Source organism: Macrobrachium nipponense, chromosome 9 (genome assembly GCF_015104395.2).
Source record: "Macrobrachium nipponense isolate FS-2020 chromosome 9, ASM1510439v2, whole genome shotgun sequence".
NCBI lineage: Eukaryota > Metazoa > Arthropoda > Malacostraca > Decapoda > Palaemonidae > Macrobrachium > Macrobrachium nipponense.
This window is the reverse complement of record NC_061110.1, coordinates 63,138,710-63,160,765: the sequence shown is the minus strand read 5'-3', so window position 1 is coordinate 63,160,765 and position 22,056 is coordinate 63,138,710. Positions and strand designations below refer to the sequence as shown.

The following is a 22,056-nucleotide window of genomic DNA, read 5'->3' as shown; positions in this document are numbered from 1 at the left end:
TCTTAACATAGCAATCTGTTACAAACTTTACACTTAAATATCATGGCGGAGATGAGCTGTACATATGTTAAATTATTTGTGAGTTTCCTATAAATACTGAATTTACATTGGAAACATTCTCTATGTATCAATACATCTAGGAAAGAGATGACATTATTTTCAATTTCAACCGTGAATTTTATGGATGGCACTAAATTATTCAATTTAGACAATAAATCATTTACATCGATACCAACAGGTAACACTACTAAGATGTAATCTACATATCTGAACTATTTTAAGGGGACAAGTATGATATTCAGGAGGTGTTGTCTTACAAAGAATTCCATATGTAAGTTTGAAAGAAGAGGTGATAAGGGGTTACCCATGGTCATACCAAATATTTATTGGTAATATTCTCCATTAAAAGTAAATCTGCAATCACAAATACACAACTTAATCAGTGAAATTATGTGACTAACGGACATAGGTAATTCATGCAATACAAGTACATTACTTAAATATTCTAGCACAGAGTCAATAGGGGACTTTTGTAAACAAGGAACATACATCAAAACTGACAAAAGATGAAAGGAGCTCCCTATGGCCAATGCTTCATGGAGTCTTTCCAGATCTGTTTCAGCTTGTGGATTCCTTAAATTCATCACCAAAACATGTAGTCACTGCCTTCCAAAAAAGGAGAACCTGCACTGATGTCGATAAAACTTCCAGGGTACCCTGCTTCTGTTCCTAAACTTGTTCAGCAAGTTGGGTTCTATTTTCTCAGACATGGCATGTAGCTCCTGGACAACAAACAAGTCGAATCTTCAATTCACATGCATGAACGGTTTTAAAGGTCGTTCATGAGCAGCAGATGCAAAAGAAAGGCCATTGTACTGATACACAATGTCTTGGAGACTTAACATTTTTAAATGTGATCAGTGCCTGTTAGGAACCCCGAGAGAGGTCCGGTCCAAGTTCAATATGAAAATAAACAAAAAGAATTCAACACCAACAGTTGAAACTTGGGATACGAATATAGAAAGAAACACTAACAGAACAAAGGTTTATTTACAAGCTTACTAACAAAGATAAATGCAGAATGGTGTCTCCTATTTACATAAAGTAAAATCTTACACTGCATGAACTGGGGGAACAGTGAGGTAATGTTAATACTTGCTGGCAAGTTTTGCGCTGTCGGAGATCTATGCTTGAAGCGGTGGCTTCACAAAAGGAGAACTGTAGTTGTAGACGTCTTCTTGACTCCGTATTGCAGAAAATAATGTCTATTCTTGATACTTGAAGGGCAGGAACTCCTTGAAACCTCTTGTAGAAAGTTTCCTCTCTCAAGGCTTGCTCAACGTCGAAAATACCACGGTCGTTCTCCCTGACTGGACGACTTGACCAGATTTCGATCAAACTCTCAAGCACCTTTTCCTCTCTGATCCTTCGTCTGTTCCTTCTTCTCTTATCTCTCTCTGATGATCTCTGATCTCTGCTGCTGGGCTCTCACTGATAATCTGATCTGTGACTCTTACTGATGATCTGCTCCCTCCTACTTCGTCAGTCGTATTTATACGGCAACCTGGGGGCGTGGCTTACCAGCGAACATCACAGGCTCCCGACATTACCAGAACTTCTTAGAAGAATCTCAACGAAGTATTGCATCAGAAATCACGGCATTCCTCACGTCACGTCGGCGCCTGTCAAATTCCACAACACTCCTGCCGATTGTAGAACCATCATGAGAACAGGCGCCTCCAACACGCGCGAAAGCCTCCGTGCTGCAGAACTTCTCAAAGATGCGTTTTTCCTTTCCTTTAACTCGTAATTCTTTGCTATAAAGCAATTACCATGACAGTGCCCAAAACCCATATCCACCCAGTCTAGGACCAGGCAAAACCAGCCAGTGGTTGATCATGACTCAGAAGGCAGGACCATGGGTTCCCCCAGGTCCTCTCCCACCTCCAATACTTAACTCACAGGGACAGTTAGGCTGTTTTGCCAGTGAAACTGACCATGCCGTGAACAAAGTTTGAAACTCAAAACCACCACCCTCTGAAGTTCAAGGAAAATCAACTAAGCTACCACGAAGTATAGAAGTAAAGGCAGTCCTGTTAGGTCTGACAGAATTTGAGGATCAAATTAGGCTATATGTTATTATCATGAATCATGAAGGGATAGTCCCTGGATGGTCTTTCCAAGCCATTGTTTGCAAAAGATCTTTTACTTTTGGGTGTCTCCTCATGCAAATTTGTTCTAAAAGTTGCTCAGATGGAAGGTGAAGTCATTAAGACACCCTTTCCTTTCCTCATTTCAGCTGTTGACTTTTGCATTTCAGTAAGTAATAGCATATGTGACCTCAGACAGATTCTTAACTCCTGAAATGGCCAACAAGAGTGGATGGGGATCTTTGATCACCTGTAAACCTCCCCAGTAAACTCCATGTCAGTTTATTCCATAAAAATCTTGCCTAAACCTATCTGATCTAGTCTTCTACCTTCAAAGCCATAGACAAGGTACTACCACAGTTCTTTTTCTTTGGGGAATGGATCATATGAATTCCCTTTCCACTAACCTGAAGAGAGAGAAGACATCAGTGCAAATGTTCTTTCCAATGGGACCATTGTCTGATGGTGCCATGTTTGCCTTCTGTGATTCACAGCCCTGATAAAGATGTGCTCTAGTTTACATGCCTATTAAAACTACTTTCTCTGAAGCTTTGAGCACCCAAAATCTTATTTTTATGAAATATATATATATATATATATATATATATATAATATATATATATATATATATATATATATATGTGTGTGTGTGTGTGTGTGTGTGTGTGTGTGTGTGTGTGTGTGTGTGTGTGTGTGTATGTGCGTGTGTGTGTGTGTATGTGTAAAGAGGATGAAAGCCCTTATACAATACATGGTAGCATGACCAACATGAAATCGCTGACCAACACACAAGATAATTGCAAAAATTAATTTAGTCTCTGAAGTCAACTCTGAACTACAAAAATAGACACTACTCCTAAAAGATAAGCAAAATTCAAACTATCACGAGAACAACTAGATTAAGATAATCAAACTCGACACATAGAAAACGGGTTGTTTATGCAAAATAACCGGGTAACTGAATAATTCCCACAAATTAACAGAAAAATGAGACCCTTTTTCTCCCAACTCCGACATATTTGTTCTACAAATTAAATAGTCACAAAGCAAAAGTATAGTCTCTTTATACCGTCAATATACACAATTAGGGCTTATCAAAAGGAAATATCATAACTGAAATGCCAATAAATCATGCTATAATAGGCGTTATGTATGTCCGTCCGTCTGTCATTCAACCTCGTCCAACCGGTGTGTCCGATGGGCATGAAATTTGTCAGGACCCCCAAGATGGTTTATAATAGGGTTTCATCATAACCCCCCACCCCAACACACCCCCTAATGGTCGATATGTCTCCGTCCCTTTCAAAGGATGGGTGGAAAACCGTAATCGAAAATTCAAGCAAAACACTATTATAGCCTGCACAGCAACCGATGAAGCGACTCTTGGCGTTAAAACGGACAATCTTACTATAATGGGCGTTATGTCTGCTAGTTTTATGAGTCCACAAAAACAAACTGATAATAGTCCTCATGAATCAAACATGAGAAGGAAAGGGTTTATGGCACCGGCACATAATAAAGAAGGATCCAATCACTGAGAAAAACAGATTAGTGAGGAAAAGTGTCACTTGCTTCTCTTACGGCCATCTTCTTAGATTCTTTCAAGGTTTCTCACGCCACCATCCATTTTCACTCCGGGGTTGGATCGATGTCCCCAAAATTCTATGGAAAGCCCTAGGAAGGGTAAAACGATATACAAATGTACAAGCACTTCTCATAAGCCACACCCTCCTTCAAAATGATACAGAACGAGTTTAATACACAGAAAGAGTTCGTGGCGTAACACATTATTCATTTCATGACTTTCGATAAACAAATAACAGGGTTTTCCTTGATCCAAGAAGCAACTAGTCTCAAAAGGTAAAACTTATCTCTCGCTGGTTCCGCCCATCAGAACAGACGCATACACGAACACTTCGTTCGAGGAAACTTCCACTGCAAACTCAATTTTTAGTCAAGGTGACCTTCAGCAGCAAATCCCGGTAACGAAGACATTTTTCTCCCCCCTTGACATCGTTATTTTGAAGAGTACTGTCAACAGATGCAATGGTTCGCCACACTCATTTCTGACCATTTCATAGGACAGCAATATATTTAAATTCATCCTACCTATATATATATATATATATATATATATATATATATATATATATATATATATGTGTGTGTGTGTGTGTGTGTGTGTGTGTGTATGTATGTATGTGTATATTCAGAATAAGCATCTAAGTCTATGGATGGGTGATTAACATTGCCAGGATTCGACATTTGAACATTCCAAATGATTCCTTAGGATCCATTTCCCTTTCTGGAAAGGCAGGAGCATGCAGATGGAAATCCTGTGTCCTGTCATAGCTCTACCTTTGTCGCCACTACCAGTTGTTTTTGTACCACTTCAGCTGTTCATTGTTGTCTCTCCTAGAATATATCCCCCGACATAGAGAAGCTATAATAAATGAACTGCCTATCTGTCCAGCAAGGGTTTACTCTCCCTAAAATTGATAAAGGTTTGCTGCAGCCAGTTGAGAATTCTTCAAACAGTTTATCAGTTGACCAAATCTAGGTTTTGCTTCTCTTGGATCTCAGATATCTCGATTCGATTTCTTTCGGCTCTGTGGTGTCTGCCACTGGGTTATTCAGACAAATTAGTTTATTCATTTATATTCTTGTCCTCCTTTCTCCTCCCAGTTTCACTATCTCATTACTTTCATCCATTACTGACCACCATCCTTCACAGTTTCTTTGCCACAGCTATCTAACCTTGATTTCTGCCTTTCCAATTGAATATATAATTGGCCCTGGCTTATTTGGTAAGCCTGTCAACTTTCAAATAAGTCCTGCTGGGCCATTAGGCCCTGACACATGGCCTGAACTTTTAAATATCTTACATCCTCAAGTGGACTTCACCTGATAACATCATCTCAACCAGGAATATTCTATCTTTCTCAGCTGTCTCCCCACCTATGTTGGTATTGGCTAAGGGAATGAATGGTTTGATACACATATTTTTTAAGAAAGATATTTTCTTCTATACATAAAACCATTGCCCTACTTCATTATTTCTCTGAAGAATAGAAACATTTTTTATTATATTAATTCATTTCTCTATTTTTTGCTAATTATATATACGTATGTGGTGATTTACTGTCAGCCTAGGTGCACGGCTATCAAAGGCAAATATGTTTGCTTGATTGAGGTACTTTTAGAATTGCAGACCTTAGCAAGTAATGTATTGCAAAACCGCCAACAATGACATCATTGGGTATATTTCTAGATAGCAATTCTATGTAATATATATGTAATAGATATTAACAGCTTGAAGACATAACATCTTGCCCTATTAATAGTAGCTGAATATGTTATATTTGAGGAAAATCCTTACAGGGTAGGTAATAACATAATTATTTTTGCAGATATGGTTTGTGCCTCACGCTTCTTTTGCCCATGCTAGAATGTTCCATGAGATGCTTGTTTGCAGTTGTCAATGAAGAAGCTACAAGAATACTTACTGCAGAAAACTCATCATTCTATACAACATTTGATGAGATTTTGCAGTTGTATTATAAAAATGAAGAAGCAGGTATGCCAGGTCCGAGTATAAGAAGAAACCATGAAATGATGTGTGTTGCAGATTCACATAGCAACTGTAAAATTGGAGTATTTGATGAAGACTTTTCATTGAAATGTGAACCAGAGAAAGTGTGTTGTTGTAAATCTATGAGGGTGAACTTAGTTCCTTTTTTGATTGGCGAAAAGCTTAATGAAGCATTACATGATATACTGAACTTTGTGAATGGACCTCGAGTCAGAGATAAACTAAGTCACGGTGAGGTCAAACTTGATCATGTTTCTAAAGATATTACATATCATACTTTATACATTAGTTTACTTGTTCTCTCTCTCAGACACTGGAGGTGTGAAAAAGAGGCTTGTAATGAATACAGTTCGTTGTGTAAGGTCACAGATGAATTAGCAGTTACACCATATTGCAAACTGGATAGCTGTAGTCCCCACTTTTGCGACAAAAAATCCATATCCCAGATGCTTTCCTGTAATATGTCAAAAATTTCTCTACCAACCAAATCCCTGGTTCACTTAATGAAAAACTACATGTTGGACTATCAATGTGCTTATCACCCAAAAGCAGTCCTTCATAAAAATTTGAGTTCAAGTATAGTAAAACTAGAGGAGTGGTCACAGTGGGATAGAGTGTCATGTAGTGATTTAGAATATCCTGACTGGGAAACATGCAGTTTAAGAGTAATGCCTGACTACTTTAGTTTCCTTGCTTTGACTGGCCTCAGATGTGGAGCTCAAGGATTTTTGGAAATGAGTCACTTCATGTTGCATGTCAAAGAGGCTAAATACAGGGTACTGTACGGAAGCAATTTGGAAATTGAGCTCATATCCTTGTGTAACAGAATTGTGTGCTGTATACAGTTAGTATTAGATAACATAAAAGATAGTTTAAGAGTGAAATATTCGCAATATGTCAATAAAACTTTGCGATCCAGACAAAGAGAAACATATCGCAGGCAGTTATCAGCAGTTCCTACCATAGTCTTGAACTGTTATGCAACATGTCAAGTGGTTTATACTCATTTCATGTTAGTGGATGATTTACTCTCTACTAAAACGCCTATCACTAATGTTTTGAAAACTCTCAGGAAAATTTTAAAACTTCAAGAGAATATTGTATCACATACCAATGTAAATGTGAATCGTTGGGATGAAGCACTGAAGAACTCCACTGATAACATAGCAAATATTAAAAAGGATTATGGAAAATAAAAGTAATTGTTTAATTCTTATTCTTGAGTAACTGAAGTAATACTGCAGTAACAAGGAAATTATAATTGTTAAACTGAAATAATCAAGCTTTTTATTTATGTATTTATTTTTTATTTTATTTATTTATCTATATTTTGTAAACTGACTGACTCTAGTAAATTAAGGTAGAACTTGTATATAGTCATGTTAATGATTCTCCTTTTATTGATCTTGTTATCTCCACAGATAGAGACACGTCCTATTCTTCCGAAGGAGAAACACTGAAAATTTGGGCCACACAGTTTTGAACCTTATTACCTCAGTTGTAAACTATATTTCCATTTGAGAACTTTAGATTTTAAACGAGCTGTTCTCAGCTTGAATTAGCCTGGACAAATTAAGTATGTACTGCAATAGTCACTGATGGTTTAAAGCGTTAAAATGTTGTTTTATATATATTATGAACATTACTCACAACTATTTAAAAGTATTATAAGTGGCAAGACAGGCTCTTTTCTTTTAACGATCAGTGCCGCAAAGGTTAGCATTTAAGGCCAAGGGGCAAGATCTCCAAACAGTGAAAAACAGCAACAACATTCAAAGAGGATTACGAAAATATTGAGCAAAACTTTAGTATTTATTATAAATAAATCTTAAGTTAAAACCCAAAAAACTGATTAGGGTTTACAAAATAAAACCTTTAACTAAAAATATCATCAATCACACGATAGAACAAGAGACAGAAATTAGGAGGAGGAAGGAAAACAGACTATTTCTGGAAAGTCCTGAAAATGTATTTTTAGAAGATAATGAAAGGGAGAAACAACCTTCATCCTAGATTATGCAATTACTCAGAAATACTAATCTGTATAAATACAAATAACTTGTTATCACAGATTACAATTAATCTAACATCAAAGGTGGTTGCATGCAGACACTATACGGGCGATAACACCACTACTCAACGCACACACGACTGTCAATCAACTGCTCCGGTCGTTACTGACCCGCGTCAGTAACGTCAATAATGAATATATCCAGTTTATATCCTTACCTACCAGCTATCCGAACAGATTCATGCCTTTTTCACGACTCAAGAGGTTTCAGGACGAAAGCAGGACCAGGGACAAGACAGAATGCCGGCCCAAGGGCAGTAGGCAGGTCCAGAGATGCAGAGACATAAATAAAGGGGAGTACATATAGTACCTTCTACAGCACGCAGGAAGGGCGCCCGATCAGGGCACAAGAGACTTTTCACAAACAACAAGGCTGCAGCTTCCACAGCGACTTCAGTAATTAAGAGGATGAACACCATCAACGTCCTCCGTAATACAGATGAAAAGGGGTCCTCAAATGCAGCAAGGCCTTCAGAGTGTATATTCTTCCAAGAGAATCTCCAACTTTTTAAAACGTCCTGCAGGAATTAGGTCAGGGAAACCTCCAAAATAATAAGCCGGATCCATACTCCTTTCCATCCTCAGCCAACGGTCTCCACCAAAAGTGAGGCAACGACCCACCAATCACCAAACAAGCATCCAGCCGAAAAATACATGGACAGAGGAAAAACAACACTCATGGGCGAGGTACCACCTTCGGTGGGAGCGAGAAAAACCTTAATCAGTCTTTTTGTTGTACCATAAAAAAGATAAAATGTAAGTAACTGAAGAAATTTACTTTACAGGCCACGAATGTGGACAAAAACAAAAGTAATTCATAACAGGTATTTATTTTAAGTTTCCCTCTGAGTATTTAATAATTTGTGTGGCTTCCATCTGCCTGTACCACAGCCTGCATTCTTGAGGGGTATGATTTCAGAAAAATGCAAAAAAGCTGAGACTCAAACTCCATTTCCTTGAACACTTCGGTCACCTCCCTTCGCAGGTCGTCGAGGCTTGGTATACCATCATAGTTCACTTTGCACACTTCAGCATGTTCATTTAAGATACTACCAATGTTTTCACACACATTAAGGTCAGGGGAGCTACCTGAAATTCACTTGACGAGAAGAAATCAATACCACTGTTTCGAAGCAGTTCCTGTGTCTGAAGAGCCTTATCATGCAAATATGTAACTTCTTCAACAAATAACACATTTTCAGGATCTTTGAGGAAAGGAAATACTCCACCAGTAAGCACAGTTTCTCTGAAGTATTCGCCATTCCATGACTCCTTTTTCTTTGATGATCCACATTAACCGTTTGGCTGTGAAAAAGAGAAAAATTCCCAAACATTCAGAAAATTTCACAACTTGGCAATAGAGCACATCATCGCTGATATCCAACTTTTTAGCCCAAATGATGTCATTTTTATGATTGGCTTCTTGATTGTGTAAATGAAGAATTCATCTGATGCGGCAACATGGAGAAAGTCAGCTTCATCCCAATCTTTAAGAAATGAACCATGCAGAGTCTTCTCTCTGTTGCTGAGTGATGTTGGGCTTGCTGATAACATGAAATGGCTTGATACCAGATTTTTTCCCCTTTTTGTTTCTAGTTCAAGGGCCAATTTATGTAAAGACTTTCTTGGTCTACCCACTGCCTCAGCTATGATGTCTTTTTACTCCTGAGAACAAAGGACATCAGGCCTTCCAAGATTCTCAATCTTTTTGCGATGACAGTCATCTGGATTTTTGTTCCAGTTTCTTTTAACAAGGATTCATCCCTTTTAATGTATTTAGCTATTCAGGAACGTGAAATGAAGGAAGCGCCAGCATCCCTGGCGCCTCTGAAGGTTATAGCCCGGATTAGGTCAATCCATCTGATTTCTTCTGAGTCGTTAGCCATGGCTGTATGTAACTCCATCACTCAGTCTGAAGATACAAGAAATGTAAAATGAAAAATAGCTTAATAGAAACTTTAGATAATGTACTTGGAGATAGGCTATAGCAGAAAAGTTCATAACTTTCCATTTGTTTTGTGGAGGTGAGGGGCTCTAATTTCAAATATACAAAATATACAAATAATTATAATATATATATATATATATATATATATATATATATATATATATATATATATATGTATATATATATATATATGTATGTATGTATGTATTGTATGTATGTATACATTATGTATGATATGTATGTATGTATGTATAGTATAATATATATATTATATATATATATAATATATATATATATAATATATATATATATCTTCCGAGGGTCAAAATGACCCCCATCTAAATAATAGGAGAGAATTCCTAACTGGGAAGCGAACCTACCTTCAATGGTGTCATCTCTGTAGCTAGCTGAAAATCAATTATTAAAACTCTAGGCAAATTCAAACTCTCTCTATTACAAAAATATAATCTTTATTTCCCAAAATAGCTAACATGAAAATGGAATAAATGAATAAAAGAAAGTACCAAAGAATCTCATCAAATCACTATTACTCTTCCACAAAATCATATTAGATAAGTACCCCCCCTTATCTACATCTGTCCGACTATTCATTAGTCCTTATCAATAACTGTCAACACAAGTCTGGAGAATCTGTTTTTTTAATGGTGACTTCGAATCCATTTGAAAATGAAAATATAATTATCAAACAATGAAATGTTAAAGTTCGTCAATAATATGAGTGTCTCACCACTCTTCCCTTTTCTAGAAGCTGAACTAAATGTCACTACATAAAATATATAACTTTTCACAGTCTTTTTCACTTTACCTTACGTCGGATCTCCAAGCACCTTCTTCTATGGCAAGTTTCCACACTTATTGAATATCTGATAATGTCCCCTTTATCGCCTCACTACGGGTTTTTATTCTATCTATTTTGTCTTACAAAAGTACGTTTGTAGACTGACCAACAGACATATGGATACGTGCACGCTACTGAATACACGAATGCACGCATGCTAGTCTATTCTGTGCGTTTCCATTTCCCCATGTACACATTTTATCTAGCAGATGTATCAATGACCTGAAGTGACCTTTCCTTGCCAGTTTATCTAATTTCTCTGGAATGCGCCCACCATCTTGTCACTGTGATCGGCATGTTTTCGACTTGTGTCTCATATCAGCATCTTGAGGAATTCACTATTTTGCACCTCTCTCTCTCTCCCTCTTTCACGTTGGCCAGCTCGCATGGACTTAGATAGATTTCAGTTCTCACATTTGTCATGTTGAAGGATCTGAAGAGACTTATCTTACGAAGAGGAAAGTTGAGACTTATCTTACGAAGAGGAAAGTCAGAGAGCAAGTGATACAAAGTTAATAATGTTTTCTCTCGGAAAGGAATTGGTATGGGAGAGACGAACACACATCCTCGACATGTGGGTCATTTTATGACAACATAATTTACTTTGGTTCTCATGAGAGCCGGGTTTGACATACCAGGCCATAGGAAGGATGTTCGTTCGTTTGTCTGTAGTTATGATACATTAGCATCGCGCACATCCTGAATGGACCAACTATTTTGGGGATTTTTTTTCCTCATTGACCTATTATACAGAGTGCAGCTATGTTTTTAATAGGGAAATGGATTACATTTCCATTTGTATGTAATTTTCATTACAAATGCACCATTCTATCACAGACACATAACTAAGAATTGTATTAGTCCAAATACAAAGCACTGTTTGTTCATGAAAAGGAATTTCAGAACAAAGAGTAAAAAACAGAATAAAGAATTTATTAAAAATAAGGTTGAGAACTTCTAAAAATAGATAGGTTGGAAGGTGGAAAGAAGAGAGAAATACATAGTACGTATTAATTTAAAAGTTCGCTTAACCCTTGTGAAGGGGTATCATACATACATTATATGTTTACATATAGCTTTGTGGTCAAGTCTGGGCAGCATACATATATGTTCAAGAATTGGCACCATACAGTTTGAAGGATGCAGGAAAAATGTTCCTAGTTCCTTTTATCACAATTGGCAACTCTTCAGATCGCTGTATAAGAGTCGGAGTGCTGAAAAATTCAGTCTTGCTTAAGGTGGTAAAGAGGAATGTAGTCACAACTTCCCATCAAAGGATATGCCATAAATATTTATACTCACGTAAGTTCGGGGCATTACAGTAATCAGTTGAGAAAATAGAGAGAACCACCAAAATCAAATGGAACGTCCCATCGAGAAGTTGTTAAAGAAGAGTGAAGAAATAGAAGATATAAATTGGGGAGATAAACAGCTAGCGCTGCCAGAACGAAAGAGAAGGTCTAAAAGGAAAAGAAGTAGAAAGAGTAAGGGTACATTTACTGGATTGTTTGGAGAGAGTAAATGGGATGGGTTGTTTGATTTTGGAGGGTTTGAGAAGTCAGCAAACGTGATGAGTGAAAATACCCTTTTGGTGTTGTTTGGTGGTTGTGCAAATTTTGAGGGATTTGAGAAGAATGTGGGAGGAGTGAACTTGGAGTGTACAAAGAATGGACAAGGATACACAAGATTTGGATAGATTTGGAACAATACAGTCATGAGAAAAACGATAGATAGTGTGCGTAAATTTCCTTTGAGTGAGAGTGTGAAAAAGTGAGTGTGGAAGTGAGTATGAATGGGAAAGAATTAGCAGTGTGTAAGCGTGGGGGAATTTTGGATAACCTGAGCCAGAGCCTAACAGAAGCCTAGCAGAGTTAAGTGATGGAAGCCATGTACAGTGTTAATGAGGTTGGAGCAGACATAAGTCTCCAGAGTTTGAATGAGGTTGGTGTGAATGATTTGGAACCTAGGCTGGGCGAGTCTAGCGTGGTTGGAGTAGAAGTGAGTAACGAAGAGGTCATGAATGAGAGGCCATGGAGACAAAGTCAAGGTCCAATTTTGGAGTATGAATGCTAGATAGATAGGGATTTTGAAAAAAAAAAAAAAAAGGGGAAGTGAGATTTCCATTCTTTTTGTAAGGGGAGTGTGTAGGCTGAATGTGGTTGATATTTTTCTTTTTTATTTTGTTTTAAGAGAGAGAGAGAGAGAGAGAGAGAGAGAGTGTGTGTGTGTGTGTGTGTGTGTGTTGGGTTTAAATTATTTTATTCTTGTTTGTCTTTTTTCTTTTTTTAACTGCAGTTGCTGAGTGTGTCAAGAGTATAGTTACTTGCTCCTCTTCAACCTCACCTGATAGAAAGGAAGAAATCAGAGTTACAAGAATAGTTAAAAATAGAGGAAGGGAAACAACCCCTAATAAGGAACATAGGGAGAGCACGTGAAACTGCTAGATGGCAAAAAAAGAACAAAAACCACTTCCTCCCATCCCTCCATTACTGTAGTTATCTACAGACAGGAACAGCGATAAAAAGTCTGCAATGGAGTTGCTGATCGCATACGTTGTGGCTGTAGCATCTGATGAAACAATAAAAGGTGCAGAAGTTGATACAGTGGATTACATGACACTAAACCCTAGACAGTCCCGATATCGTCACAGTTGTCACAAATAAAGTTAGATATAAGTTGGAAAGAAACAAAATACTAGGTGTTGATCTCTCCAGTAGGAAGAAGGTTATCGACAACATATGCATTTATTGATTCTGAGCAAGCACTGACGTCCAGTCTGAAGAAGTCTCAAAGACCTGAGAACAGAATGGAAGTAGCTACCCGCCATGGATGAGGATGCTATGAGTTAGGTGAGTGAAAGTGATGAGGAAGAGAAAAGTAAGAAAAGAAAGGTAAAGAAGTAGAGAGAGGGGAAAGGAGTGAGGAAAGATGAGTCTAGTTCCCACATTTTGAGGGATAGTTTGGACTCAAAGTTGAGGATGATACAAAGATTAGAAGTGGTAGTAGTAGTGAAGAACTGAGTGAGGCTGAGGAGAGTCGCCAAAATGGTGTCCCTGGGGGAGGTTCCCCGGACTGAGAAATTTTACATCGGGAAGGGAGGAGGCATATAAGAAGTACTGTAGACAAAAATGTTGGGAGAATGAAAGTGAGCGTGAATGAAGCAGCTGGAAAAGTTCCTAGATGGGCATTTGAAGATGTGTTATAGCAGTATGTGTGAGGGTAAGCCAGTCAAAGTGATAGTGATTGGGCAGGTGAAAAGAATTAAAGGGAGTGTGGTCTACAAGCAGCACGATAGGTTTCAGAAGGCAAAAATAAAGCTGGGGAAGAAGTGGGCTTATACATATGCCCATAGGCTAGAAGCATTGAACAGAGAGAAGCATGAAGAAGGAATTGAGGAATAGAAACACCTCATGCAGAAGTTCTTGGCCACCATCCCTGAGAAAATTAGACCCTGTTCACACAGCGGTTGCACCCGCGAGGTTCTGTCTGCGCAGATGTAGTCAATGACAACGCACAGGGTATTGACCCACAACTGTGTTGATTGCTTAACAACCGTGGCATCCGCGTGGATTTGCCTGCGCTACATGTCAAAATGGAGTCCATTTCCTTGAACACCAACATTTTCTTTGATGAAGTTGAAAAACGTATTGTCTGCAATTATGATAAAACAAAGGAAATAATCGTAGTTAAGTTATATGCACTTTATTGAATTTCCAAGTTTATACTTTTCACGTAATATCAGTTTAACCTGCAGTTCAACTCTACCATCATGAATGAACTATACGGTGAAATAGCACATCTTCGTACCTACAGGTACCTCATGCTCTTACAAAATTATGCAAAATGCTGCATGCTTGTATTATATTCTAAACAAAATGTGTGAGCATTGAAAGATCTTTGCAAAATACGTCATTTATATATATATATATATATATATATATATATATATATATATATATATATATATATTATTTATTTATCTAACTCACATCAGGATTAAACCCAGATCTTTCAATTGAAAGACCTGGGTTCGATCCTGGTGGTGAGTCAGTAAATTTATTTCTGTTCCACGCATGATTTCACGTGGATTGTGTCTATATGTATATATATATTATATAATAATATATATATATATATATATATATATATATATAAATGTGTGCGTGTTAAATTTTTACAGGGAATATTATATATAATATATATATATATTTATTTATTATAATTTATCATTCACTCACATCAGGATTAAACCCCAGATCTTTCAATTGAAAGACCTGCGTTCGATCCTGGTGTGAGTCAGTAAATTTATTTCTGTTCCACGCATGATTTCACGTGGATTGTTGTCTATATGTATGTATGTATATATATATATATATATATATATAATATATATATATTATATTATATATATATACTATATATATATAAATGTGTGCGTGTTACAGGGAATATGTGAAATCAATCTGGGATTTAATGAAATCGCTAGGGCATATGTGAAATAACTAACTCGCTTAGGATTATTTGATCCCAGAGGGTTAGTACTAAACACGGTGACACAGTTTTACTGTATTTATAACTAGCCCTGGGAAGTCAAATGTGTTTTGCCGTATTTAGTACTAGCCCCTGGGGAGTCAAATGTATTTCGCCCTCTTTAGTACTAGCCCCTGGGGAGTCAAATGTATTTTGCTGTGTTCAGTACTAGCCCGTGGGGCTAGTACTAGATACGGCGAAACACATTTGACTCCCAAGCAGGGGCGGACTGGCCTTTAGGGCATTTGGGCAATGCCTGGTGGGCCGGTACAAGGGCCAGCGTCCGCTTGGAAACGCTTTATCTGGTTGGGTCAGGGGATTAATGCAGTCATTTACCTTATGAGGTCAGTAAGGTGGGACAGGAAAGTGAAGTCAAGTTAGGTCACCAGATTAACAGCAGGTACCTCTCTTGACCATCAGACCCAAGCTTCAGCCCTGCTGGCAACACAGTTTGCCACAGTCCCTAACTGAAGGTTCAGATGCACTAATCAACTCATTCTACTCCTGACCAACGTGCAGTTGGCATCCATTGATACTTGCAAAAGTATTATCCGGTATTTATTTTTTCTAGTGCTATCGAGTAGTTATTGGTGTTATTTGTTTTTAGCAAAGAAATTAGTGCGTTGTGAATTATGCTCGTTCATTTATTTAAAATTCGAGAATCATGCTCGTCACTCTTTTGTTATAGTACTTGTTTTCTTCTTTATCAAAGAAATACAGTATAGTGCGTTGTAAAACATGTTTGTCAATTTATTTAGTAGATATGGTCATTACTGTTTTGTGGTATGTGATTCCTTGTTAACAACGAAACATGCGTTGTGAGTACAGCAGATTAAGGGATTTATTTATCATAATTATTTTTTTTTATATATTTCATTTCTTGTCGAGTATTAGAGTAACGTAATTTTCCGATTTATTTAAGTCAACCTTGTTCTAGTTTTAAGTACATTATTTCTTAAGGCAGTTAATGTTAAGTGTTTAGTGTTTTGTTTACGCTATAGTTTCTCGCCTCCTCCCCGCTCACTTAATTGCTTGAACTATCGTGTTAACGATTGTGGTTTGTTTATTTTTCGAGTGCGGCAGGACTCCTGTGAGGTGACTTTTGGAAAGACGGTGCTCGGCCTAAAGTTAGTTCGGGCCTTCCTTTGCTTCCTGATACCTCTGCAGCTGGCGATTATTGGAAAACATTGAATCTTGTTTTTGGAGCTGCCCTTCGCAGGTACACTTCTGTCACCTGCGACGTCGTGTGACCTGTATTTGACGCAGTTGACTTTGTCACCTGCGACTACGTCGTACTGCCACCTTATGATATATATATATATTTCCCTAGAGTATTGAGTGCCATCGTGTTCTGCTGGCACTAGAGGAGCTTTGGGTAGTCATCAGTCTATCTCCAAGGACACCTTAAGCTGCTGCTGAGGGAGCAATCTGGCTCGTGAGGTGTCAAGTAGGGAGACAGATACCAGGTAGGAGTTTGCCTTTGTGTTGTCGGGCAGGACCTTCTCCGACTCACCTGTACCTGTGGTTACCTGTGTATTCATGTCCTCCCTCGTCTGCAGAGCTGAGATGTATTGGATCACGGCCTCCGTAAAGGCGATTTGAATTTATTTTGGACTGAAGTTTCCCTGTTTTTTTTTGTGTGAGGAGTTTGTTGATATATATATCTATTTTTCTATACAATATTTATAAACTCTGATGGTCCTTATGGCCTATCGGCTTTGGTGTTTATATTGTAATTCATAGGTAGGAATTTAAGTGTTTTCTCACTTTTATCCTTCACCTTCCTTCTTTCGTTTATAGTTATAGGTATATTGGGTTTTGGCCTGGCCAGCCATTGTATGGATATATTCCTGTTTAGACGTATTCTTGTGTTTGTTCTCTCTCATGTTTCTATCTAGGGCTTAGTTTTCTTAGCGTTTAGGGATCCTACGGGATTATTTGAGGACTAGTGTACGTCCTTTTCAGTCACAAGGTTGACTTAATGTTATTTTTGTTGTGAATAAATATTGTTGAGTTTTCCCTTTTGTTTTCGTCTCCACTGACCATTTTACGCAGAGTATTTTTGAACATCACTGAGAATATAAATAGTGCAATAAAAGAACTGCACCAGGACCCAATAAAGGGGTCCGTAACAAGTTGGCGACCGTGACAGGATTATTCTCAGGGATACTCGTATCTTGGTCTGTGGAGCGACACTGGGGTGGTCTCTTCAATATTTATTTTGTAGTACTGCCTTTCTCCCTGTACCCTTTATTTTTTTGGCATAATGGAAGAGTTTGTTTTTGATCCTGCCGAATATTTGGGGTCGGCCGATTGTATAAAGCATTTGCCCGTATTGAGTAGGAAGCATTTAATTTCTTGTGCTCAGTGGTTAGGTGTTCCGCTGAAATCTGCGGGCACTAAGAGGGGAAATATTGATGGCAGTAAGAGATAAGATTTCTCAAGATTTAGCAGAGGCTGGAAATTTGATTAACGAAAGTCGAGAGGACAGTGATGATGAAGGTAGTACGTTTGATGTAGATTCGGAGGAGGAAAAATTGAGTGTGAGAGCAGGTTTAACTTTGTTTGAGGATCCTCCCCGCACAGGTATTATTTTTGAAGGTCCATCTAATTTACCTAAATCTAATTTGTCTACTAATCCTTTTTTGCCTTCCCCAAATCCTATGCCAGAGGGACCCCTGGCTCCTATTCAATGTTTGGGAGAGTCTAAGGAGGAGGTAGAATATAAGTTAATTTGCAAACGCATCGAGTTGAGGAAATTGGAATTTGAGGAGAACGAGAGGGCGAGGCGTCACGAGCTGGAGGTAGCTAATATAAATTTACAAATGGCAAGGTTGCAGGGGACCAATATGATCAGTTCCCCTATGAATAATTTTAATGATAAATTTAATTTAGGTGCGGCATTAAAGTTAGTGCCAGTCTTTGATGAGAAGAACGTCCCTGAATTCTTCAAGGCATTTGAACGGGTTGCCACCCGATTGTCTTGGCCCTCTGAAATGTGGACGGTATTGATACAGTGTAGATTGGTTGGCAAGGCAATCCGGGTATACAATGCCTTGGAGGAAGGAATTGCTCGGGACTACCAGAAGGTCAAAGCACTGGTCCTAAAAGCCTATGATTTGGTACCCGAGGCTTATCGTCTGAAATTCAGGAATTACAACAAACACCCTTCTCAATCCTTTGTTGAATTTGCACGGGTCAAGGAGGAACAATTCGACGACTGGCTAAAGAGTCGTCAGGTAGTGTCTTTTGCTGCGTTGAAGGGAATTGTTGCTCCTTGAGGAATTCAAGAAAGCGTGTAGCAAGGAGTTAAGAGTTCATCTCGAGGAGGTTAAGGCTATAAAACTGAATGAATGATGCCGCCCAATTGGCAGATGATGTCTTGACTCATCGTTCTGGAACTGGTAATTTTGGTTATCAAGATATGAATAATCCCTCTTCTCGGGTCGTCAGTAATGGAAGGAGAGTAGAAACCATTTCGTCGTCTGTCTCTAATATTCCTAAGGGTAATCATGACCATTCTTTTACAGGTGTCAGAAATGTTGGTGGAGTCTCTGCAGGGCCTCCTCCTCCTCGTATCTTTGTTAACAAGGGTATGCCTAATTCAGGCAAGAATAACTATAACAGGTATAATGATAACAGAGGTACTGGACGTAGAGGAACCTGTTTCTGGTGTGACAAACAAAGGTCATTTCCAGCACCAGTGCAATGCACGTAGGAGGTATCTGCAGAGAAATGGTCAGAATCCAATTTCATTAATTTCCAACAGGTCTGGTTTTAGTGATAAGGTTGAAAAAACTGAAGTAGTTAGCAGTAGGGTAGATAGTATGATAATTCATCCCCTAGCAATAAAAATTTGTGACTCGATTTTGACAAATATGTCTGGCAGGTAATAATTCATAAATCTAAAACTATCAATGTGAAGTTTTTGAGGGACACTGGTTCAGCTCGGTCTCTGGGGTGTTGAGAGACTTTGAATGGTTTACAAGAGCGTTTCAGGTAATTATGTCGTTCTGGGAGGGTTCCCGAACACTGTTGTTTCTGCTCCGTTGGTGGATGTCAGGTTGTCGTTTCCCGGATATGATAGGGTTACTGAGTTGGCCGTTGTCGATAATCTCCCCATACCTGGTATTGACGGCATTTTGGGAAATGATATGCTCAATAGTGAAGGTCGGGAATTATTTCCTATTTTGTCTGTTCATGCCATCCTCTGTCAACAACCCGTGCCACAGCAAGAGCTGCTGAATCAATTAATGATGATGAATTATTATTTAGTAGTTTAGAAGTAGATGTAGAAAGGCCCGGGTCTGTAGATAGTAGTGATAGTCATATTATTATTAATGATGTTCTGAAACCTGATTGGGATCGTTTGGCTTTCATTGAGGCCCAGAAAACAGAATTTAATTTTGAGTTAGGTGATATCAATGATCTAACTAAGCCTCGGTTTGGTATAATAAATAATTTGTTGTACAGATTTAGTAGACCTTCGACAGATGATCTGAGCAAGGCTTCTCGGATTGAGCAAATTGTGGTCCCTTCCCATTTCCGTGAATCAGTAATGAGTCTCGCTCACGATAATTTCCTTTCAGGTCATTTTGGTGTATGGAAGACTTTCCGTAAATTAGCAAGATATTTTTGGGGTTGCCTGGAATGAAATCGTCTGTGAAGCGTTTTGTGAACGAATGTGAGGTTTGTCAGGTTATGGGAAAACCAAATCAAATTATTCCTAAGGCTCCTTTAAATCCTATTCCTGTCATCGGAGAACCATTCTCGGAATTGGTGATAGATGTGGTTGGTCCATTGCCGAAAACTAAGTCTGGTATATTTATCTATTAACAATTATGGATAGAGCCTCTAGATTTCCCGAAGCTTTCCCTTTGAGACGGATAACCTCTAAAGTAGTTTTTGAAAAATTAATGGAATTCTTTTCCAGGTACGGTCTCCCCCGTGTTATTCAGACCGATTGCGGTACGAATTTCACAAGTAAAATGTTTAGAGGTAAGTGTGCTGAACTGGCCATTTCAGCACATTACGAGTGTTCCGTATCATCCGGAGAGTCAAGGTGTGGTGGAGAGGTTTCACCAGACATTAAAATCTATTTTGAAAAAAAATTGTTATGAACATGGAAGCGAGTGGGACAAAGCACTGCCGCTCGCACTGTTTGCTCTTAGGATCATCCCAATGCCTCCACAGGTGTAGCTCCCTTCGAACTGATTTTTTGGGCACAAAGTCCGTGGCCCTTTGGACATTTTTTTGTGAAGTATTAGGGGTCAATCGAAGGGGAGATATCAAAATGGGAGAATTTGTGGATGATTTGAGAAAGAGAATGTTCAGTGCTTGGAAGTTTGCTCGGGATAATTTGAATTATTCTCAGGCTAAAATGAAGGCTAACTTTGACAGGAACACTAAAGTCCGTTCTTTTGAACCAGGAGAATTGGTTTTGATTTTGAGTATGGACCCAGACAATTTTCTTGAACCTAGATATAAGGGTCCGTGGAAAGTTTTGAGGAAATTGTCCGAGGTGAATTACGAAATTGAAGCTCCCTGTTCAAGCAGGAAGTGTAAAGTTTTTCATGTAAACAGGTTGAAAGCGTATCATAGTAGAAGTGTTGATCCTTTAACAGTTGTCTCTGAGCCAGTATCTGTAGCTGTGGAATTTCCTCCTCGGGATTCGGACGATTTAATGAGTCAGGTCTCTTCAGATGCTCTTTTTTCTAATATACAAAATTTAGAAGTTTTACAGGAAGGTCTGAAGCATTTGGATCCTCATCAAAGAGAGGATGTGTTTAATCTAATTTATTCCTTTTCAGATTTATTCCGAGACTCTCCTGGTAGAACTAATTTTCTTTGCCATGATGTAGATGTAGGTTAGTGCCTCCCCAGTTAAACAAAGTCCTTATCGGTTAAATCCTGTAAAAAGGGATTTGGTCGAAAAGGAGATTAAATATATGTTGGAGCACGACTGATTCAGCCATCAGTCAGTCCTTGGAGTTCCCCTATTGTTCTTGTTGAAAAGCTGACGGGAAGTTCCGCATGTGTGTTGACTATCGAAAGGTTAATGCCCACACCAAAAATGACTCTTTTCCTTTGCCACGTATTGATGATTGCCTCGATCAGATAGGTTCTGCCAAATTTATTACGAAACTAGATTTGCTGAAGGGTTATTGGCAGGTTCCGTTATCTGATCGAGCCCGTGAAATCTCGGCATTCGTAACTCCCTTTGGTTTGTATGAATTGCAAGGGTTATGCCATTTGGATGAAAAATGCCGCGTGTACTTTTCAGAGGCTTATGAATAGGGTAATTTGTGGTTTGAAAGGAACTGAAATTTATATGATGATTTGGTTGTATATAGCAATGATTTGGAGTAGCTCATATGGTAAGGATTGCGTAAGGTATTTGAGGCCCTTAGGTCTGCAGGTTTGGTTATAATTTATCAAAGTGTGAATTTGGCAAGGCAAAGGTTTGTTATTTGGGTCACGAGGTTGGTTTGGGTCAGGTGGCTCCGAAACAAGCTAACCTCGAGGCTATTATTAATTTAAAAAGGCCAGGTAGTATTAGAGAGGTGAGAAGAGTTCTGGAATGTCTGGTTATTATCGCCGCTTCGTGCGAAATTTTTCTTTTTTGATCTTGCTCAACCTCTTACTAACCTTTTAGAGAAGGGTAAAAAAATTTTGTTGGTCTAATCAGTGTGAGGAAGCTTTTAATAAGCTTAAAACCATTCTAATTTCGAAACCTATTTTGACTTCCCCAGATTTTCAGAAACCTTATATCATAGCAGTAGATGCCAGTGATGTGGGTATAGGTGGTGTCCTTTTCCAAAGGGACGATGAAGGTGAGGTACACCCCATATCTTATTTTAGTCGGAAGTTATTGGTGGCTGAAAGGAGGTATTCTACCATTGAAAA

General features: G+C 38.4%; 2 protein-coding genes across 2 annotated transcripts in view; one reads left to right on the top strand and one right to left on the bottom strand.

Moving 5' to 3' along the window:
* Positions 1–22,056, bottom strand: part of LOC135218623 (endoplasmic reticulum membrane-associated RNA degradation protein-like) — a 374,806-nt gene that overhangs the window by 8,297 nt on the left and 344,453 nt on the right.
* Positions 5,565–7,080, top strand: LOC135218498 (endoplasmic reticulum membrane-associated RNA degradation protein-like). Its single transcript, XM_064254851.1, has one exon. It carries the CDS (start codon positions 5,592–5,594, stop codon positions 6,936–6,938), a length of 1,347 nt encoding a protein of 448 aa, XP_064110921.1. The 5' UTR covers positions 5,565–5,591; the 3' UTR covers positions 6,939–7,080.